This window comes from Dreissena polymorpha, chromosome 1, assembly GCF_020536995.1.
Source record: "Dreissena polymorpha isolate Duluth1 chromosome 1, UMN_Dpol_1.0, whole genome shotgun sequence".
Classification (NCBI taxonomy): domain Eukaryota; kingdom Metazoa; phylum Mollusca; class Bivalvia; order Myida; family Dreissenidae; genus Dreissena; species Dreissena polymorpha.
The window spans coordinates 146944518-146967069 of record NC_068355.1 but is presented as its reverse complement, the minus strand read 5'-3'; the positions used below and the strand labels follow the sequence as shown (position 1 = coordinate 146967069).

Genomic DNA, 22552 nt, shown 5'->3' with positions numbered 1-22552 from the left:
GGCATGGCTATGTGGGTGGGGCGCTCCAGGGTTGGAAATGGGGCCATGCATAGTTGAGATTAACTGTTTTGTCATAAGAGAGGTTCAGTATCAATTTGAAGTGCATCGGTGTAGAAATGAAGAAATTATAGTAAAAGGCAATTTGGGGTGGGCGTGGCCTGTGTGGGCGGGGCGCCCCAGGGTTGGTAATGGGGCCATGCATAGCTGAGATTGACCGTATTGTCATAGGAGAGGTTCAGTATCAATTTGAAGTGAATCCGTGTAGAAATGAAGAAATTATAGTAAAAGGCAATTTTGGGTGGGCGTGGCCTATGTGGGCAGGGTGCCTGAGGGTTGGTAATGGGGCCATGCATAGCTGAGATTGACCGTATTGTCATAAAAGAGGTTCAGTATAAATTTGAAGTGAATCGGTGTAGAAATGAAGTAAATATAGTAAAAGGCAATTTTGGGTGGGCGTTGCCTATGTGGCCGGGGCTCCCCAGGGTTGGTAATGGAGCCATGCATAGCTGAGATTGACCGTATTGTCATAAGAGAGGCTCAGTATCAATTTGAAGTAAATCGGTGCAGAAATGAAGAAGTTAATGTAAAATAACATAAAAAAATGAGTGAAAATCTCTGACCTGGCCCGCCTCAACCCCCATAACTTTTGACCCAGGGGTCAGATCAAAATTCCGTCACTGTCACCGTCGCACATAAGCTCATAGCTACCATGTATGTAAGTTTCAAGGTTCTAGTGCTAATAGTGTAGGAGGAGCAGGTGGCCAGGACAGACGGACGGACAGACGCACATTAATACAATATCCCCACTTTTTCTCCGAAAAACGTGGGGATAACTACAATAGAACAATAGAATAACCATTAGAACCCTAGAAATGTCATGAATCAACTGTTGATTAAAATTTTACTGAAGATTTTAAAGCTCTAAAAGATAATACATACCACTGAAATAGAAGCTTCTTTGGATTAAAATCTCAATGTTCAATACAAACAATACACAAATTATCGGAAATAATTAAATTAAATCTAGTCACTTAAATACGGCATTTTTACTGTCTTTTAAATATGATGACATGCAGGATCACCTGTTTTCTTGTGCATTCCTCCATACACATGTTTCCAAGGATGCTGATGGAGAGGTCGAAAACCTTAACCCTAATTTTCTCGTCCAAACTGGTTGCTGGCGGCAGCAGTCCAAGAAGTGTCTGAACCAGTCCGTGACCCACCAATTTCTCTACATCTATGAAACATGAGAGCCAACTTGTCATAAAATACGTCATTTGACAGGTCTACCGTTCTGGCTTAACACTTGAGTGAGAAAGCAGATTATTTAAATTCAGCAACACAAATATTTAAGATTGAAGGACCATAATTTAGAAATATCATTACACAGTTTAATGTTGATCCAATGAAAAACTATTTAGGAAAGAGAGGGGACATGGTTAATTTGGGCCATTTTTTTAATGACAGGGTTACATATGTTAATCAGGCAGGTAATCAAACTTGAGCCACAAACATTATCATCAAGTTTCTTGATCATTTATATGAAGTATTCAGGGTGCAGGATCAAGAGATTTTGTGGGGTTCCCAATTAAATGTTAATGGATGTAAGCACACCGGTTTAATACTGGTAGTGTTGCTTTTTTTTCAAATTGAAATAACTTTTTAAAACAATTGTTCTTAAGAATTTCAACTAGTGCATTAAAGACAAATTGTTATGTTGCTTATGGCAATTTGAAATACATCAGAATTACTTTATTTAATAGCCTGAGTTCTTTTTTTAAAGGTCTATGTGTACTGCATGGTTATGCTTCACGCAATGTGAAATTTTGTAACCGAATTCAGATGTATTTAAGGAATGATTCTTATACCTTAAGATATCAGCACAAACTGCAAGAAAAGCTGTCCTTTGTGCCCTAAAGATTTTTGCTAATGCATTTCAATAACTTGAGATATTTTCAAAAATAAAGTTCTTAACGGTGTGTTTACATTCTGTCCAGCCCGTGTGTAATAATCTTTGAAGCCCATTGATTCTGCACCCTGGAATTTGAGTTAGAGAGAAAATATTGTCTTTCTTGATCACCGACCTTAACACCTGCCAGCCTGAATGCCTGCCAGCCAAAATTCTCAACAGCTGCAGGTGTTCCATATTACATTTCAAATATTTATCTATTCAGCAACTTCCTTTTACAGATTAAACCAGAGCTGTGTTTGTGAAACACAATGCCCCCTACTGCACTTTGAAAGACACAGCACCTATTTCAAAATTGAATAAATCATGGCAAAGTTACACACCATTGATATTTGTCAAAGTTATGGGATTGGATGTCTGAAAGTGTTTTGGAAAAAATTCAGGAAGTGTTGCTAGCATTTAACAAGAGCACCGCCTTGCGGGTGCACACCGCTCATCTATTTTTCTTTTCAAAGGTGTAGGGACCTATCTCAATTTCAATCACAAAGGAGGGAGGGGTGGAGTGGAGAGATGTGTATAGTGTGGGAGTGTGGTCATTTATTACATTATCTTCCACAAATGCCAAAAAAAATGCAAAAGAAAATATTTTTTTTGGGGGGGGGGGGGGGATTCTTGGGTGGGATGGTTGGACAGTATTTCAAAAATAATATATTAAAATAAATATTTGTGTTTTTTAACCATGTTTGAAAAAAAACAAGAGATGTGTTTGTCAGAAACACAATGCCCCCTATTGCGCCGCTTTGAATTTTTTTTTTTTTTACTATTGAACTTGAAGGATGACCTTGAACTTCCACCATTCAAAATGTGCAGCTTTATGAAAACGCCGCTTTGAAATATTTTTGTTTGACCTTTGATCATGAAGGATGACCTTGACCTTGAAGGATGACCTTGACCTTGAACTTCCACCACTCAAAATGTGCAGCTTTATGATAACGCCGCTTTGAATAATATATTTTTTGACCTTTGACCTTGAAGGATGACCTTGACCTTGAAGAATGACCTTGACCTTGAACTTCCACCACTCAAAATGTGCTGCTTCATGAGAACGCCGCTTTGATTATATATTTTTTAACCTTTGACCTTGAAGAATGTCCTTGACCTTGAAGGATGACCTTGACCTTGAACTTCCACCTATCAAAATGTGCAGCTTCATGAGAACACAGCTTAGTCTTTTTATAATTTTTTTTTTACCTTGAAGTATGACCTTGACCTTGAACTTCCACCACTCAAAATGTGCAGCTTCATGATAACGCGGCTTTGAATTGTTAATTATTTTTTTTTTACCTTTGACCTTGAAGGATGACCTAGACCTTGAAGAATGACCTAGACCTTGAAGGATGACATTGACCTTGAACTTCCACCACTCAAAATGTGCATCTTCATGATAACGCCGCTTTGAATTATTTTTTTACCTTTGACCTTGAAGAATGACCTTGACGAATGACCTTGACCTTGAACTTCCACCACTCAAAATGTGCAGCTTCCTGAGAACGCCACTTTGAATTTTTTTTAATTTTATTTTTTGACCTTGAAAGATGACCTTGACCTCGAACTTCCACCACTCAAAATGTGCAGCTTCATGAGATACACATGCATGCCAAATATCAAGTTGCTATCTTCAATATTAAAAAAGTTATGGCCAATGTTAAAGTTTTTGTACGGAGAGACGCCCTACAGAGCTCCAGATAAGGGTCGTATTTTTGTTATTACGAATTATTTTCAAGTCCGTTATGTATTTATTTTAAAATCTTGTCGTACCATTAAGAATTACAAAATCAAGTTACAAATATTATTTTTACATTGGTTCGTATCCATTTTTATGGACTTCTTTTCGCGTATTAAAGTTATTTGCGGTGCTTATATAGAATGGTTATCGGGTTTGTTTAACAAAGCGCATTTTTTTCCAATAAAAGCGGCGTATACAGTCAATCTGTCAAAAAACAATGGCCGCGCCCAGAGAGCGTCCTAAAAAACTGCAAAGCGTCCAAAAATACGCTTTAAACATATTGTACGCAAAGTGAGCCGAAGATACATGTTTAGAAAGACATTATAGAAAAGATCTTATACGATGTTGTATGTTCAGTTGCCGACACAGTCGGAAAAGCTAAACAAAAATGCGACAGGACGGGTCCAAACTTAAACAAAAACATTGAACAAGTGGAAGGGACAAGTTCTGTGGCTAATCGTTGAAAAGATTGAAGGGGAGACCCGTTTTTATTGTGAAATATGTAAAAATTTATCTAAGGCATGCAATCTAAGCACAGTTTGGGCATATGAAGGCATTTGAAAAATAAAATTGTATAATACTGAAAAGACACTGTTGAACTCGTATAAATAAAGTTGCTAGTATGTTTATTTTGATTTATTTTTTTGCATGAAAATAACCATTATTATTTATTTTTAGGTCATTTAGAAAAAATAAGAATTATTTTCCAAAACTTAGTAGTAACGTTAAGAATAAAATTTCAGAGTTAAGAATTATTTTTGAAAATCTGGTAGTAATTTAAGAATTTCACAAAACCTTATCTGGAGCTCTGCCATATATTTGACATTTGACCTTGAAGGATGACCTTCACCTTAACCTTTCACCACTCAAAATGTTCAGCTCCATGAGATACACATGCATGCCAAATATCAAGTTGCTATCTTGAAAAGTGAAACAGTTATGGCCAATGTTAAAGTTTTTTTCGGACGGACAGACAGACTGACTGACACTGACGGACAGTTCAACTGCTATATGCCACCCTACTGGGGGGCATAAAAATTATTTTTTGGGGGTGGGGGTGGGGGGGTATAGTGTGAGGGTGTGGTGGTCATTTATTAAATGATCTGTAATTAAAAAAATATAATGGGGGGGGGATTGAGGGGGATTCAGGGGGGGGGGGATTGGGGGGGCGTGGGGGATGGTTTGGACGGAGTCAATTGTGATATGTCAGGTAAGAGTTGTTTTGTCAAAGTATCAATCGAATCTTATCATAAATAAAGAAGTTATGGAAATGTTAGCAAAATTTTAAAATTTGACCTTGAGAGTCAAGGTCATTCAAAGGTCAAGGTAAAATTCAACTTGCCAGGTACAGTACCCTCATGATAGCATGAAAGTATTTAAAGTTTAAAAGCAATAGCCTTGATACTTTAGAAGTAAAGTGGATCTTAACACAAAATGTAACCATATATTCAAATTTACTTAGTAAAAAAAGGGCCATAATTCCGTAAAAATGACAACCAGAGTTATGCAACTTGTCCTTTACTGTCCCTTATGAGTGTTCCAAGTATAAATGATACTTTAGGGGTAAAGTGGACCAAAACACAAAACTTAACCAAATTTTCAAGTATAAAGGGCCCATAATTCCGTCAAAATGCCAGTCAGAGTTACATAACTTTGCCTGCACAGTCCCCTTACGATAGTAAGTAAGTGTTGCAAGTATGAAAGCAATGGCTTTGATACTTTAGGAAAAAAGTGGACCTAAACACAAAGCTTAACCAAATTTTCAATTTTCTAAGTATAAAAAGGGCACCTTTATCTGTCAAAATGCCAGTCAGAGTTACATAACTTTGCCAGCACTGTCCCCTTACAATAGTAAGTAAGTGTTGCAAGTATGAAAGCAATGGCTTTGATACTTTAGGAAAAAAGTGGACCTAAACACAAAACTTAACCAAATTTTCAATTTTCTAAGAATAAAAAGGGCACCTAATTCTGTCAAAATGCCAGTCAGAGTTACATTACTTTGCCTGCACAGTCCCCTTACGATAGTTAGTAAGTGTTGCAAGTATGAAAGCAATGGCTTTAATACTTTAGGAAAAAAGTGGACCTAAACACAAAACTTAACCAAATTTTCAATTTTCTAAGTATAAAAAAGGCACATAATTCCGTCAAAATGCCAGTATGAGTTACAAAACTTTGCCTGTACAGTCCCCTTACGATAGTTAGTAAGTGTTGCAAGTATGAAAGCAATGGCTTTGATACTTAATGAAAAAAGTGGACCTAAACACAAAGCTTAACCTAATTTTCAATTTTTAAGTATAAAAAGGGCACATCATTCTGTCAAAATGCCAGTCAGAGTTGCATAACTTTGCCTGCACAGTCCCCTTATGATAGTTAGTAAGTGTTGCAAATATGAAAGCGATAGCTTTGATACTTAAGGAATAAAATGGACCTAAACACAAAACTTGACCAAAATAATCAATTTTCTAAGTATAAAAAGGGCACATAATTCTGTCAAAATGCAAGCCAGAATTATCTAACTTTGCCTGCCCAGTCCCCTCATGATAGTAAGTAAGTGTACCAAGTTTGAATGCAATAGCATTGATATTTTATGAGAAAAGTGTGCCTAAACGCAAAACTTAACCGGATGCCGACGCCAAGGTGATGACAATAGCTCATAATTTTTTTTTCAAAATAGATGTGCTAAAAAATATGTCCAAGGCACATCACTTCGTTAAAAATCAATGGACAAGAACAAAACTCACACTTCATTTGTAAGTCTTGTAGGTAGACTCACACACCAAATAGCAAGTGAATAAATAATAAATAACAGAAAACGGTTATTATATAGAAAAGTCTAAGGCCCATTACTTTGCAAAAAATCAAATGACTGTAAAGAAACTCACACTTAATCTGAAAGTCAGGCAGGTAAGACTCACAAACCACTAAAGATCAGCTGAATATCAGAAAGTGTTTCATAAGAGCCCTCCAGAAAATTGTCATTATAAAGAAAATGTCCAAGTCCAAGTGCCATAACTTCGCGATAAATCAACTGACCAGAACAAAACTCACACCATCTGTAAGTCATGATCTACTAGGCAGACTTTCATAAAAAAACAGCTAAATATCTAAGAGCTTTTTGTAAAAAAGTCCCAGGCAAATAACTTCCCAAAACATCGATGGACCAGAAAGAAACTCAAACTTCAACTGTAAGTAATGTAGGTACACTCCCATACCAAATATCAGGTCAATATATATGGAAGCCTTTAGGAAAAAAAAACGGAAAACGGGATGCCGGACAGACAGACAGACCGACGTACAATGAAACTGCTATATGCCACCTTACTGGGGGCATACAAAAAATCACATACCTTTAGAATTTTTACTATAGACAGACTTGATTTGACACAATGCTGAAATCACATGTTGAATTCTTGAGCTCTTGCATTGTCTGATGATACCCGAATAGCAGTCTCTATTAGACGACATTTCTAAGCCATCATGTCCCTCAAAGCTGCTAGCTTACACTGAAGTGCCAGAAAGGAAGGAAAACCTAAAAGGAATTGGTCTCATAATTGTAAAAATTTATCAAAATTATATATAAGGTTTAAAGGTTTTTTTTCCCGGCTTGGTAAATTGACAAAATTGAAAAAGTTGTTTCAGATTCGCAAATTTTCGGTTTAGTTATGATATTTGTGAGGAAACAGTATTACTGAACATTTGCCATGGTCTAATATAGCCATTATATGCATCTTTTGACGGTTTAAAAACATAAAAATTATCAAGCGTTGCAACGCAAAACAATTGAATAATTTGGAGAGTTCTGTTGTTGTCGTTTAAATTTTTGAAACTACGAAGATAGCTTATATAACGTATAAAATACGCATTTCATGTATGCATGGCAGGATAGCTCAGTTGGCTAATGCGTTTTTACTTCAGGATTCCGGGGGTCACTAGTTCGCGCCCTGCAGCGGGCTACTTTTTTAAAAAGCATTTAATGACAAACTTCAAAACATGCCAAAACCTGTGAAAAGGCCCCTTCAAAAGCCTTATGAATGGACCATATACCGGTAAGAGGTATTTCACATAAGCATAAGGCACATTTCAAACAATGCATCTTTTGTGTGAATATATTCCTTTTCTTATGAATGAATAATATTATAATAATATTATTGATAATAAAATTAGTTACTTTCTGTTCAATATATCCGAATGAAACATCCGAATTACCATTCTCTCTTCTCCCCATTAATTGCAGGGATTATCTGGAGCGTCGACGCAATTCGACTTTTCAATGACTATTGAGTCTTTGACCTGGGTAGAACCATTACTTTGGTGGGTATTAAAGAACGCTCTCACAGCGGGGATCGAAAATACGTTGTATTCCAAATGAATTAATCAGCCAAAGAGTATTCTTAAAAGTAGTGCGGTGTTAACTCCGCCCACGAAGGGAGATAACTTAGTGTGTTGTAAAAAATGGCGGTATTAAAATTTCCCTCTTTTATTGACGCCGACAATTACATCAGAGAGGAAGAAATCAAAACGTGCGAACGTTTTGTTTTTTTGGCAAGACGTGGGTCACCGAAGTCTACAGGTATTTTAACAGTGCGATTCCAGTGTTTTTTTTATGGTATTCGAAGATTTGTGCCTGTTAAATGCTGCACCTTGCTTATTGTTTACACCCCTCCACTCCAGCATTTTGAAGTTACTGTTCTGTTGACCTGCACTTCCGCAGATGCATAGTGTGTTATATGGTGCCCTTATTTTGGCAAGACGTGGGTCACCACAGTCTACAGGTGTTTTAATATTTCGAATCGAATTTTTGTGCCTGTTTAAAACCCCACCTAGCTTATTGTTTACACTTTCTCTATGGTTTTCAAGATGCTGTTGACTCGTTTCAAAAGTGAGTTCACACTGATAAAGCCAAAAGGGGTACATGTACATGCAAATAAGCGTTGTCCGAATCGTTAACCTTGGCCACTGGCTATAGATTTAAAACATTACATCGACATGACCAACAAATGTAAAGCTCTAGAACACATTAATCATGCTTAAGACTTGGGCTAAGTTTATATGAAATTCACTCGCACAGAACATTGTCATGCATATCGATTCACTATACTGACTATGTGAACATTTTTTAATTAAGCTGTACGTTTACCAAAAAACATACTGAGGTATTGTCTGTCAATTTGCCTTTACTAAAAATTTGCAAGCAGACTTGAAAATCTCATTTATCTTGAAATCATTATTTACATGTTTCTTGCATAATTTTTTAACACAATCGCTCCTTAACACCATGACTAGGTTCGCCCTACATCAAAAATAATTCAGGACTTTCTATCACTTCAATCTTTTCCCACTTACTACAAAATTATGCTACTTTTGCAAATTACATACCACATATGTTATATTTTTGGCACATTTGCATCAAATATTTATATGAAGATGTCAGTGCCATTGATCGTTAAGAACAGAGACGCAAAAGACATAATGGGTTTAAAGAGCATGTGTTGTTTCTGCTATTGCGCCACCATTAGCAGAATGAAGAAAGGACTCCAGTAAATAATTAGTTGTAAAACTGCTGTTATGATCTAAAATAAGTTTTTGTATTTAATTTTTAATGATATAAGTAAAATTAAAATATATATTGTGCAATTGAAATTAAATAAATAAATCAGTATTATGTGGCCCAATGTCTTGTGGCAAGAAGTCTCCATATTTCCCCTGTGAAGTAAAGAAAAACACGGAAAACAAAGAGTGAAAACTTCAAGAGAAAGCCAAAAATTAACCATTAATTGCTATTTTTGGAAATGAAAAGAAGTGTGCATTAAATCTATTTATCACATTAAATTTTGACACCCAACATGTTTAGGAAATATGAAACAGTGTGACTTGTTAATATAATATTGTGATTCTAATAAGGTCCATGGAAAAAGTTATGCAGAAATCTACAAACTAACACTGGCTTTTTAAAAGTTAAAAGGTGTGAATGGAAATTTACTTACAATATTTATTTGAATTAAGCTTATTGTGGAAATATTAAAATTTGAAACAATCGTGTGAAAGCATTGAATTGGTTTAAAAGGCAATAATATTGAAATTTATTGGATAATACACCAAGTGGAAGGAAAGGAGATGGACATTTGTTGGATTGTTTGACGTCAACAATTTCTGGTGTTTGTAAGATATTCATTGTACATGTACATGTAAAATTGTACAATGTCAATGGGTACTTATCAATGCCATCAGCAAGCACACAAAAAGATCTTAAACAGGTAACAAAACATACATTAATTTTATTTTGAATATTTAATGTTTATAATTTTATTTATATATATTTGTAATTTAAGAATAACAATTTCAGTCATTTAATATATATATAAATTTAAAATTTGTTACTTAAAATGAGCACGTCAACTCTTGATCATTTTAGAAATGTACTTCTGAAGTTTTTTAGAATAGAAATTTATCAGCATTCAACAGCTTGGACAGATGGCATAAAGGTATAGGTAAGTTATATATATATATATGTATATTTGGTTAAAGCAGCAGTTTAAACATTTCGCATTATTTATGACTGTTCATTGTTTTTCAACTTTGTTCATGTTTGATGAAAGTTCATACCCAGTTTAATCAAGGGAGGGCTTGACTGATTATGAAGTTGTTATTTCCTAAAATAATGTTGCCATATATATACATGTATGAAAAGGTAATATTTCTTAGATGTTTACAAGTAATATGCTATTGTGTGAAGAAATGTTACTAAATCCTGCATTAATATCACAACACTTAACACTTTAAATGGCAAAGTCTACATCTTCTTTTACTGGTCAATTTAACTGTGTGTTTTTTTTCATACCCATGTTTATGATACTACAATCTCAGCGATGAGAAAAAAAGGCAAAATAATCATCCGACAAGGCTCATTATATCCGTGTCGATGAGACTCTTTTGCCTATGCTGTTTAATTATATGTTCAGAAGAAACTACATTTAATGTGAAAATGACATTAATTCTTTCATAGAGGATGAGTCATAAATGAGTTTAAATTTTTATATTAATTTTGGTGTTTTTTTTCCCCATATTTTTTAGGTAATACGTGATGTACCTGTGTATGCTTTTAAATTGTGTTTATATTTTTTTTTTATTGTACAACGCCATTGAATATGTTTTATACCTAGAAATAGGCATTCAATGAAATGCTCAAGTTTCAAGCTTACATTTATAGACTATATATAAGAAACTTAAATGATTTTTTATGTGTTTTGTGTTGATATAAATGTAAAGTTATACTGAACTTATTGAATGTCTGTAGCTTTATTGATGACATGATTGTAGAATTAAGCACTACGGATGGCATTGTGTTTCGATTCTACGAAAATCGTGGTTCCATGCCAATACCATTTGATGGATGTCCGTTCGTGCAATTGGGAACAGAAGTAAGAGAATGCCACTACGGTCCTAATAGGAAGGAAAGAAAGAAAGCTCAGCCGGTATGGTTGTCATATAACACAATTTGTGACAAAATAATGAAAAGACACTGTATTATTATTGAAAATGATATTTTTCTGGTATTTTTAATTATTTGGGTAACATCTTTGTAAGCATGATTGCTTGGGTGGAAGAGAAAGTGCCAGGACAGTTGTTATATATCTACCAGTTGGGCATGGCATTGTAAGCATTCTTGGCTTATCAATTGCTGTGCAGTGAATAAAGTTGTTTACATTCCATGATGTCATTTGATGTGGTAATAATGTAATGGAAATTGGAATGTAATTGGTTAGTCGAATGAAAACTATTTGTGATGGTTATATTATATGGGAAACAAAGTATAGCATGTGATACATAATTATCGGATTTATCCATAATCATATTTTGTAAAGTCTATCTATCAGTTAAGGGTCTCACATTAACATATATTTCTTAGTGTTTAAACAAAATGAATTAAGCTAAACGTTATTGTTTTAATGGTATCTCCGTGTCCCTTTTAAAAGCATCTGTGTCAAACTAAAAATAATACTTTTTCTAGATATTATTATTCACATGTCATTCATGCATGATGTCACATTAAAAGTCAACTTTTCTTATGGTTGTCAAACCATTGGGTTACATTCTATCTAGCTTCATGGCATAATTAATAATACAACTGTTTTTGACGAGTAACAGTAGGTTTGACAAGTTATTCATTATTTGTTTGAAAAGTACGGATATGGAGACTTTTCCCGCGACAAGCGTCATTTGCCATCATCCACAGAATGTATGTCATTGAAAGAAAAGATGTTGGGAAATTTCTTCGTGGTCTTTGTGCTGATGATTGTCGAATTTTCAAGATGTTTTGGGGAATGCTCACGCAACTAGTTGCTGGAAAATGTCCTCAGATAGGGGCCTTTTCCCCATGTGATAGTTGTGGTATTGGATGTTCTATTTACAAGACACATGAAAAAAAATCTACAACAGGCTATTACAGAAGAAATAGGATGTCATCTTATTATTTCATGAAATGCTGAAGTTTGTATTTTGCTCATTCACTGTATGTAGTGTGTTTCTTCTTATATCAGTATTTTGCTTCAAATTTCACTGTAAAACGTGGACAGAATTCACATTGATGACCTGTTCCTGATATATTTCATAAACAGAATCCTTGATTTTATTAATGCATGTATTTCGTGCATGAACATGTATTTAAGAATGATCCCGAACATGCATACGCCGGTGGCAAGAGGAAAATAATTCAAAACACAAAGAAACACGGCTGTTGCTGCCAGATTCGAATGAAAACCATCTTGCGGTTCCCAGACTATAAGGTGAGATGATTTATTATAAATAATGAAATAGAATTTTAAAAATCAACTGTGTACTTTTGAGGAAATTTTTAAGGCAATACTTGTTTAAAGAAAATGTTAAAAATAGATCAAAAGAAATGGAATGAACAATCACAAATCATGTCAGAAACAAATTTAATATTGGTTTGTAATTTTTAAGCTCTGCTGTTTTCAGAGAATACCCGCAGTATTGTCATAGCCAGCTTGTCTTGTCAACCACCGTCTGTGTCATGCTAAGACCTTTACATTGGCTCTAAAATCAAAGTGCACACTGTGCACAAGTATATTCTTTTTGAATGGCCTATGAAACTCCAGAGTAATGTCCCCTCAATTGTTTAAATTGATTTTTTTTCTCCATCTTGAGCTTTTCCTCAGTAACTGTTGCATTTTGAATCACAAAACCTTAAATTGATCTTTTCACGCTTTGGAAAATTGACAAAATTGAAAAAAGTTGTTTCAGATTTGCAAATTTTCGTTTTAGTTATGATATTTGTGAGGAAACAGTAATACTGAACATTAACCATGGTCTAATATAGCCATTATATGCATCTTTTGACGATTTTAAAACCTAAAAATTATAAAGCGTTGCAACGCGAAACGATTGAATAATTTGGAGAGTTCTGTTTTTGTCGTTAAATTTTGTGAAACTACGAAGATTGCTTATTAAGGTATAAAATACGTCAAGAATGTGTACTCGGCGTAATAGCTCAGTAGGCTAAAGCGTTTTTACTTCAGGACTCTGGCAGGACTCCAGGGGTCACTGGTTCGAAACCTGCTCCGGGCAATGTTCTTTTCCTTTTTTTAATTGTTTTCTTGATTTTTTACTGGAGCTTTTATGATCCAATGTTAACATTTATCAATATAAAGCGTTTAATGAATAAGTTAAAAAAATGCCAAAATCTGTGAAAAGGCCCCTTTAAGTACGTATTTATCATTATACTGCAGTGGTTTAAGCACACTTTCTGTTCTGATAGTCTTCATAACTCTAGAGATATGCCCGGCTTATTGATTGAAATTTAGGATCTTTTTCAGTCCGGAGGATTGTCTCGGGTACTATTGCAAGGAAGTTCATGAATCTTATTACCTTGCTGTACACATGAATTCTGTTTGTACATTCTTGGTAATTTCATAGTTATTCCTTCAAAATGAATAGAATTGTTAGTAAATTTTTGTCAGTTTTTAGCTGTTAAAAACTGCATAGAATTATATGAGCTAAAAATAAAAGTGTATCATCATACAGCAGTGGTGCATGCATTTTTGGGGGGGATTGGCTTAGTATCTCAAAAGTTATGCTCCTTAATTGAATTTTTTTGCCATGAACGGTTTCTCAACAACTATTGTATGAAATGTATTGAAATTAAAAATTAATGTTTAGTGTTATATTGTGCTGGCACATTTGGAAGTTTGTTGGTTTCATTAAAAGAGTTATGGCCCCTTAATTGATTGAAATTGTGTTTTATGCCCCCGGATCAAATGATCAGGGGTAAATTGATTTGGCCACATCTCTTGTTTGTATTTAATATAATGCATAATTTACATTTGATTTTTTATATTCAGGTCTGTGTAATAAAATGAATCCTTTAGATAATTTTTTTTCATGTAACCATATAATTTAAAAATGAAATTGCCATTCTAGCTGTATGCCCCTCTAAAATGAGCAAATAAAAGGATATGAAATAGTAATTACTGTAAATTTGATGTTTAGTTACTTTTGTCAGTGTTTTAAATTAGATGTGTCTTTGAGGGAGGTTACTTAATCAAATTTTGTACTTTCTTCATTGATGGCACAATACTTATGACATAGCTTGAAGGCACAGACACAAGGCGGAAAAGACAGGCTGTCATAGATCGGCTAAAATCAGCTGAAGTCTCTTCTTTGAGAGGCGAAGTGTGTGTTCTTGTTGCCTATGTTGGAACCCACGAACATCACGTAATGGGCGAGGTTTGTATTACTTGTAATGGGAATCAAGATCAATGTAAGATTATACTTTTAAAAACTTAACAATTATTGTGTACAACAGCAAGTCATAGAGATGAGACATGTCACATGCAAGATAATCTGGAAGATCTTAACCCAGATTTTCAAATTCTGAGCCCTTCCTTATCAATAAATGTGTTTATGCAATTTATGATATTTGGTATTTTAAAATCTTAAATATTTATGAAACTGCAGTCCTTAAATATCCATTTTCATTTGGCATTGAATTTTGTATAGTAGATCTCACAAGTTATTGTTAATATGTTGATTCTTTAGGGCATGATACATCATCAAGTAGACCTCAACCACATTTTATAAAATTATGGCCCTGTGTTAAAAATTATCTCGGCACTTGTGGCCAATCTTATTCCTGTACATGTAAATAATAAAAAGTCCCCAAATCATCCCAGAAAGAAACTGGAGGTAGAAAGTTTTTATGTCAGATCATCAGATACCTGTTAGTGAAACTATAACATTTGCTTGTAAGTTTGCTTGTATTCATGTAAGTGACTCATGGCACACTTGGGCCTCTTGTTTGCTTTATCAGCACTTACATGGTAAAAGTTTTTAAATATTAATTACAGTCTGTGAAACAGGTATCAGGCCTTTCCCCATACATTTGCTAATGCACTGGTGTAAACATGCGTGATAAGGGTGATACTGTGGTATCTGTTTGAATTTGTTTAATTTTTAAGTTGCTACATCAAAACTTATTATACTGTAGACGGTTCATTTTTTGTACAAATAATTAATATATAAACAGCATTTGAAACGATATTCAACCTTTTAATTTCACATTGGTTGTCTGGTTGATTTTACATACATGTTGAAGAATGAAAGCAACACAAATTGGTGAGGACAGTTAATAAATGAAAGATTTAGGCACAGGGTTTCCTGGTTTTTAAGCACCTTGGAAAAGGCCTGAGATATTTTGAAATAAGAGTTGTAGAAAGAAACCTATAAAACATATGGAAAACCAGAAGGAGATAAATACTTTATGTATGAAACTTACAAAATAAAAAAAGTTGAATTCTTGAAGGAGGCTGGCTATGGGCAGCGCCTGGACAAAGAGATTTTGCAAAAGATAAAGGAACTTGCAATGAAGGAGGGCATAACAAATGCCACTGAAATGAAAAGCCACATAGCATTGTTTGTGAAGAGCAAGTACAGTCACATTCCCAAGTCAAACAGAAGATTTCATCCAACTATGCAGGACCTTCGATTCCACATATCTTCTGCTTTGAAAAGCAATATGTAAGTGAATATAACTAACAAAACAGTAAATAAAATAAAAGAGATTGAGTAATTGAAAGATAGTCATTTACTTTATAAGATCATTTTCTCAGTTTTTGTTTTTAAGAAATCATTGGAAAGTGCACATGCTCTAAATAAAAATAGTGTACTTCGCAATATGTAATTGATTTTTTTACATGTGTTTACAAATGTCAAATTCCTTCACTGTACTCAATTATTTACAAGAAAAATGTGCAAAGTTCTATTAATTAAACATGACCAACTTTAAAAATGATTTAAATAAATTGCTCAATTAGGAATAGCATTAATACCCCTTTATTGATAAGGCTATCAACTTGTACACCAACCAAGAGGAGCTATTGTCACGACTCTCTAATTGTAATAAGCATATACTTTTTTGTTCATTTCTCAGAAATGGTCAAAGAGATTTGGATAAATATTTTTTTAAATTTTTTACCGTTAGAAGGGAAAGGAATTTAACAAGGACAGGTACCTGGTTACCCTTCATTTAATTCAGACAAACTAATGTTACTGAAAGTTAACATTTTTATCGTTGTGTTACTTGTTGGTTCAGAAACCATCACATGTTTTTAGCCCAAATTGGTTTGCATGTTTTGGGAAGATCTGGAGAGAAATAGGCAGATGCTACACACTGCTTCTGTTTGGTTACACTTATTCTGCCCCAATGGGATGGTCAATGGAGAAATTATGAATATCTTGCAAATATTATATAATGTGGCTGAAAATTCAACAACAAATGAAACAGATGTGTCTAAAACATCTAATTGCATGCATCCAACTTTTGGATACCCTGGATATAGGCAATTATCTTAAAATGTCTGGTCCATATCTCAACCCTGTTTGCAGCAACCTGTATTTTTTGGAAGCTAGACCTTTCCACAACTTTTTATTGAAACATGGTTAACATATTTCACATGAGTACCAGGAATTTTATTGTTCAAAATAGAAAATTTGGTTGCTGGTTACTTTTTGTTTATAGGTATATTTATCAGATACCGCTGAAAGAGATTTGGTCCAATTTTTCCATGCATGTTACAATATGAAGGGGATGTCATTTCACCAGGTCAAACCAATCAGAATTTATTATTGTTTTGTTTTATGACCTAATAGTTCAAGTAGATTTTATTGTTGAAAAAAAATATTTTCAAAGTCTTATTTTTTGAAGAAAAAAAAACAACATAAAAGATTCCTTTTTATACGCCCGTCTATGACGGGACGTATTATGGTATACCCCGCGTCTGTCCGTCCGTCCGTCCGTCTGTCCGTCTGTTAATGTCGTACGCTACGTCAAATATCCTTTGACAGATTTTCTTCAAATTTTAACACAATCTTAATATTGACAAACCCTGATCCCCTTTCGTTTTTTTACGGAATTCTGAATTGTCGTTCCAGAGTTATGGGACTTTGTTCTTCAAAATTTCGTGATTCATTGAATGTCCTACTGTAGCTCAAATATCCTTTGATGGATTTTTTTCAAATTTCAACACAATCTTAATATTGATAAACCCTGATCCCCTTTCGTTTTTGACGGAATTCTGAATTGTCGTTCCAGAGTTATGGGACTTTGTTCGTCAAAATTTCGTGATTTCATTGAATGTCCTACTGTAGCTCAAATATCCTTCGATGGATTTTTTTTCAAATTTCAACACAATCTTCATATTGATAAACCCTGATCCCCTTTCGTTTTTGACGGAATTCTGAATTGTCGTTCCAGAGTTATGGGACTTTGTTTGTCAAAATTTCGTGATTTCATTGAATGTCCTACTGTAGCTCAAATATCCTTCGATGGGTTTTTTTCAAATTTCAACACAATCTTAATATTGATAAACCCTGATCCCCTTTCGTTTTTGACGGAATTCTGAATTGTCGTTTCAGAGTTATGGGACTTTGTTCGTCAAAATTTCGTGATTTCATTGAATGTCCTACCGTATTTATTTATTACCTTACTACTTCATTGGCGAACGACGGGCGTATCATGCGCTCATGGCGCAGCTCCTCAGTTTAGTTTTAGTATGTATGATAGCTGTTGTAAAAGCAAACACTAACAATGGCAGATAAGCTTGAATATAATTTTGCCAAATGTATGCCTCATTTTGAACAGAACTATGTTGGTTGAAAACAGGAGAGACTAATTTCAAAGGGGCATGTTACTTTAATACAAATGGCTACCACTGGGACATCAAACACAAAGGAAGGTGGCGCGCTCGTCCTGCACCGCTCATGTTTTAAAAAAAATTCATGGTGTCAACTGACAACGCTCTTGTATATTATATCATCAAAATATCAAGTGTTGTTAACATTTCAAAGAAAACAAATGAAATATTTACTTTTTCATTAAATATTAAGTAATGTTAATCGCTGCAATGAATATTATCATGCTCAAGTTAATACTGTATAATTGCTGAGATAGAAAATGTCTTTTATTGATAAGAATATTTTATGAAATGTATTACTTTTATTAATAATATAATATGTCTTTCTATATCTGTTGGATCAGTAAATAAATCAATATGATAATGAGTATTAAATGCCTATGCATACCAAAACTCAATAGGGCATTGTACCAAATGTGACTATCTTACAAATTAATACAAGTATTAAGAAATAACTTAAATGCACTAAAATTGCCCACCATATTTCAATAAAAAATTTTCAATTGTTTATTTAATAATATATTGTATCAGATATGTAAGTTATTCCCAACACATTTTCATACATTTATTTAATTGTGAATTTAATAAATCATATTTTGCCAAAGGTTGAGAAAATTGTGCAGCCAGTGTGAAACTCAATATCTGACAGTTGTCCTCAAATTTTGATATACTTTTTTTATTTTTCAATTTCATGTACCATTTTTTTAAATACTTCCATGAACTCTTGCTTTTTTGCAGACACTGTTATGATGATTCAGGGAAATTTGACTGCTTTAATTTCTGAATGGAAGAAGGAATCTCCTTCAGACAATTTCCATTTTCGTCCAGGTAGGCTCACATTGAAAAATATAAATCCATCATTGTTAAGTTGAACTGTGCACTGAAGGGTCCTGTAAAGTATTGTGTGGTTGTTGGTTGTCTCAGTGGCATACTCGTATTATATTCCATCAGGAAGTTGCTTCAAATGACCATTTGTTCCAAGTAAGGGTTAGGCAATTTTCACAAAAATTCTTTTTAGCATCATTTCAAATATAATTTTCTGCCGCCAGAGCGTTGTTTTTTTTATGCCCCCCAAAGGAGGGCATATAGTGAGCGGACTGTCTGTCCGTCTGTCCTTCTGTCACACTTTGCATTTAGGTTTCAAAATGCTCATAACTTCTATGTCACTTCAGATAGCAAATTGATATTTCGCATGCATGTGTTTCTCATGGATCTGCATATTTTAGTGGGGAAAGGTCAAGGTCATCCTTCAAGGTCAAATGTCAAATATATGGCTTGAAAGCAGCGTTGTGTTGCTGTCAAACACATCTATTGTTGATGTTTGTCAATAATAATTTCATGGAATTTAATGAAACTTAAAATACATGTGTATCATCTAATTGCTGTGGTGCATGTATGAATTATGCCTGGGATGAACTTCGTATTTCAAGAGTTAGGCCACCTTAATTGTGCTCCCCCCAAAAAAATTGGGGGGAGCATATAGTCGCCGCTTCATCTGTCCGGCCGTCCTTCCGTGTGTGTCCGTCCATTCATGCAAAATTTCTGTCCAGGCTATTTCTCAGCAACTTATGACTTGAATTCAATGAAACTATGGGAAGCTTAACTACCAAGAGGAGTTGTGCATATTATGGTCCGGTTATGGTCGGATGATTTTTCACCAAGTTATGGCCCTTTGTAATTTTCCCTTAACTGTACATATAGTGCAGTTCTTGTCCGGGCTATTTCTCAGCAACTAATGACTGGAATTCAATGAAACTTTATGGGAAGCTTTACTACTGAGAGGAGATGTGCATATTATCAGCCAGTTCTGGTCGGATGATTTTTCACAGAGTTATGGCCCTTTCAATTTTCCATTGTACATATAGTGCAATTATTGTCCGAGCTTTTTCTCAGCAACTTATTACGGAAATTCAATGAAACTTTATGGGAAGCTTCACAACAGGAGATGTGCATATTATCAGCCGGTTATGGTCGGATGATTTTTCACAGGCCATTTGAAAAATTTTATAAACTGTACAAATAGGCAATTCTTGTACGGGCTATTTCTCCCCAACTACTGACTGGAATTCAATGCAGCTTTATGGGAAGCTTCACTACCAACAGGAGATGCGCATGTTATTTGTGGGTTCTGGTTAGATGATTTATTTAGAGAGTTATGGCCCTTTGGAATTTTTAAGTTTGCTAAACCATCCATCGTATTATTTTGTCCAAAGTTATGCCCCTCAAGACGTTTCCTTTTCAGGGGTGGTGTTTTTTCCTCCTTTAGCTGATTTCCTCCTTTCAATGTAAACTTATTACAATTAGTTATAAACTTTGCTGGATCTATATACAAATGAAGAGTTTTAACTAAATTCTGTAAGAGGGTTAGGGCAGTTTCCTCCCCTTAGATGGTTCTTAAATCACACTTGCTTTTATCTGAAATATTTGTTCAATATTGTGACAAAAAACCTTGGGAGCATCATCTGTCTCTGACGGTTTCTTGTTTAGTGAAATTAAGTATTTTGTTCTGCCATGAACTGTTGTATAACTATTGTATGAAAATCATGCATATAAAAATAAATATTTGCTATTTTATTGTGCTGGTAAACTTGCCAGTTTTGTTGAGTTCAGCTCTAGATGTCTGGTCCTTTATTGTTTGAAATTGTACTTTGTGTGTCTGGTTCGATGTAGAGATTGTAATGAAATTCAAATGAATGTGTTTTTGTGTTTCTGACATAAGCTTTGTCAAGATAATTTGGGTAGTTCAGATTGTTTTCATTAAGCGATTGACAATGACTGATTTTTTTTAATTCTTTGGGGGATACCAAAAATTAATTGAATTTTCTTGTTATACTAACTATTGCGAGACTTTTCATGAATCTTGCAATATCTGACTGAATGAAGTGTTCATTCCAAATTTCTGTTTCGAGTTTACTGAGAGCTCCATATTAATGGCCTCTAAATGGATTTAATTTTCCAAATCTGTCCAGCTGGTGCTCTTTCTTTGATATATCACTGTAGTGAGTGATATAATAGCCCCATTTAACCCTCTCGTCGCATACTGTGGGCCAGCTAAGCGTACATAAACCTTTGGAGGAAAAAGTTAAAGGGGCTTAAGAGAAAGAAATCAAAACATACTGTTTATTTAATTATATAACTATAAATATGAAGTTATAAAACTGTCATTTCTCATTTTGTCACAAATAATAGTGAATGTTTTGTTTTAGTGGAATTTCATCAAGGGTGTTCCGCAACATTGCTATTTGTGCATCAATCCGAATTTCAACGAAAAATGTTAATGAAGTATGGGAGCACAGTGGTGATGGATAGCACATACAACACTTCCAAATACAATGTATGTGTCTTTTTTATGGCTGTGTTGACTGGAACAGGATACCTCCCAGTAGGGACTTTCCTACTGGAGAAAGAGACAGCGCATGAGATAAAAAGTGCGTTGGAGGTCATCAAGGGCTGGTGTCCAAACTGGAAACCAAGATCCTTTGTTTGCGATCTTGATCAGAGAGAAATCTCTGCCGTAGAGGAATGTTTCAAAGGTAATTCAACTTGTGCTGAACTTATAAGCATTAGTATCTTGATGTCAAATCCTTATAAGTTGTTTTGATTATTGTTCTGCAATAGTGATTTACAACTGGAGTGATCTTTTAATTACACAATAATATTAAACCTGTCCTAACAAAGTTTGGTATTGGATGTAATATTAGGTTCAGTGGAATCCATTCGTCAGTCAGTTGGTCTGTTGTTAGACCCAACGTCATCAGAAAGATAACCTTAAGTTCTCTTTGACACTAAGTTCTCAAGAAATTTTTGGTGTTGATTACTCAAATGCAACAGTCTTAAGCCACATGAACAAATTTCCAACAACATTGTTCGATTCAAATATCATGCCTTTTCTTCAAAATTTTGAAGAAATGGTTGTTAACCACACGATGAAGACCTCTATTGAATGTGGCATTGATACATTTAAGTACAATATCACAAAATCGTGTGAATATATTTTCTTTGACAGCTTTATTATCCCCCGCCAGAGGGGAGGGATATTGTTTTGGCGTTGTCTGTCCGTCCGGCTGTCCGTCCGGCACTTATGTATCCGGAGACATATCTTGGAAGTGCTTTGGCGGATTTCATTGAAACTTTGTATGAGTTATATATGCATAAGAGGATGATGCACGCCAAATGGCATTGTATACCATCTGTTAAAAACAGAGTTATGGCCCTTTGTATCTTGAAAAAATGCTTTTTACTATATGCACTTTTGTGTCCGGAGCAATATCTTGGAAGTGCTTAGCGGATTTCATATAAACGTATGAGTATAATCCCAGCCAGATGAGGAGGGATATTGTTTTTGGCGCTGTCTGTCCGGCTGTCCGTCCGTCACTTTTGTGTCCGGAGCCATATCTTGGAAGTGCTTTGGCGTTATTTCATTGAAACTTGTATGAGTATATATATGCATAAGAGGATGATTCACGCCAAATGGCATTTTACACCATCTGTTAAAACCAGAGTTATGGCCCTTTGTTTCTTTGAAAAAATCTGTCAGTTTGTTCATCCGTCCAATTTGCATCCATCCTCAAACAAAGCATATGTTGCGGGGGAGATCAATTCTACGAATTTGCTTGTTGAAGTGCGTCTGAATGTTTGTTTGAAGACAAA

At 34.6% G+C, this 22552-nt stretch overlaps 2 protein-coding genes across 12 annotated transcripts in view; one reads left to right on the top strand and one right to left on the bottom strand.

The window, feature by feature from the left end:
- The window catches only part of LOC127854293 (uncharacterized), a 58954-nt gene extending 50911 nt beyond the window's left edge, over positions 1 to 8043 (bottom strand). For 2 of the 11 annotated variants that reach the window (XM_052389377.1, XM_052389411.1), the window contains exons 1-3: positions 7864 to 8008; positions 7043 to 7224; positions 1083 to 1237 (exon numbers count right to left, since the gene is read on the bottom strand). In XM_052389377.1, coding sequence (XP_052245337.1) covers positions 1083 to 1237; positions 7043 to 7160 — 273 coding nt within the window. In that variant the 5' untranslated portion in view covers positions 7161 to 7224; positions 7864 to 8008. Of the gene's footprint in view, positions 1 to 1082; positions 1238 to 7042; positions 7225 to 7863 lie in introns of those variants that run through there. The other 9 variants (XM_052389420.1, XM_052389424.1, XM_052389386.1 and 6 more) reach the window with 8 other exon arrangements.
- Positions 8044 to 11032: 2989 nt separating this feature from the next.
- On the top strand, positions 11033 to 15732 carry LOC127856934 (uncharacterized). Its single transcript, XM_052393178.1, has 4 exons — positions 11033 to 11167; positions 12362 to 12478; positions 14301 to 14438; positions 15514 to 15732. Exons 1-4 carry the CDS (start codon positions 11066 to 11068, stop codon positions 15730 to 15732), a joined length of 576 nt encoding a protein of 191 aa, XP_052249138.1. The 5' UTR covers positions 11033 to 11065.
- The last annotated feature ends 6820 nt before the right edge of the window (positions 15733 to 22552 follow it).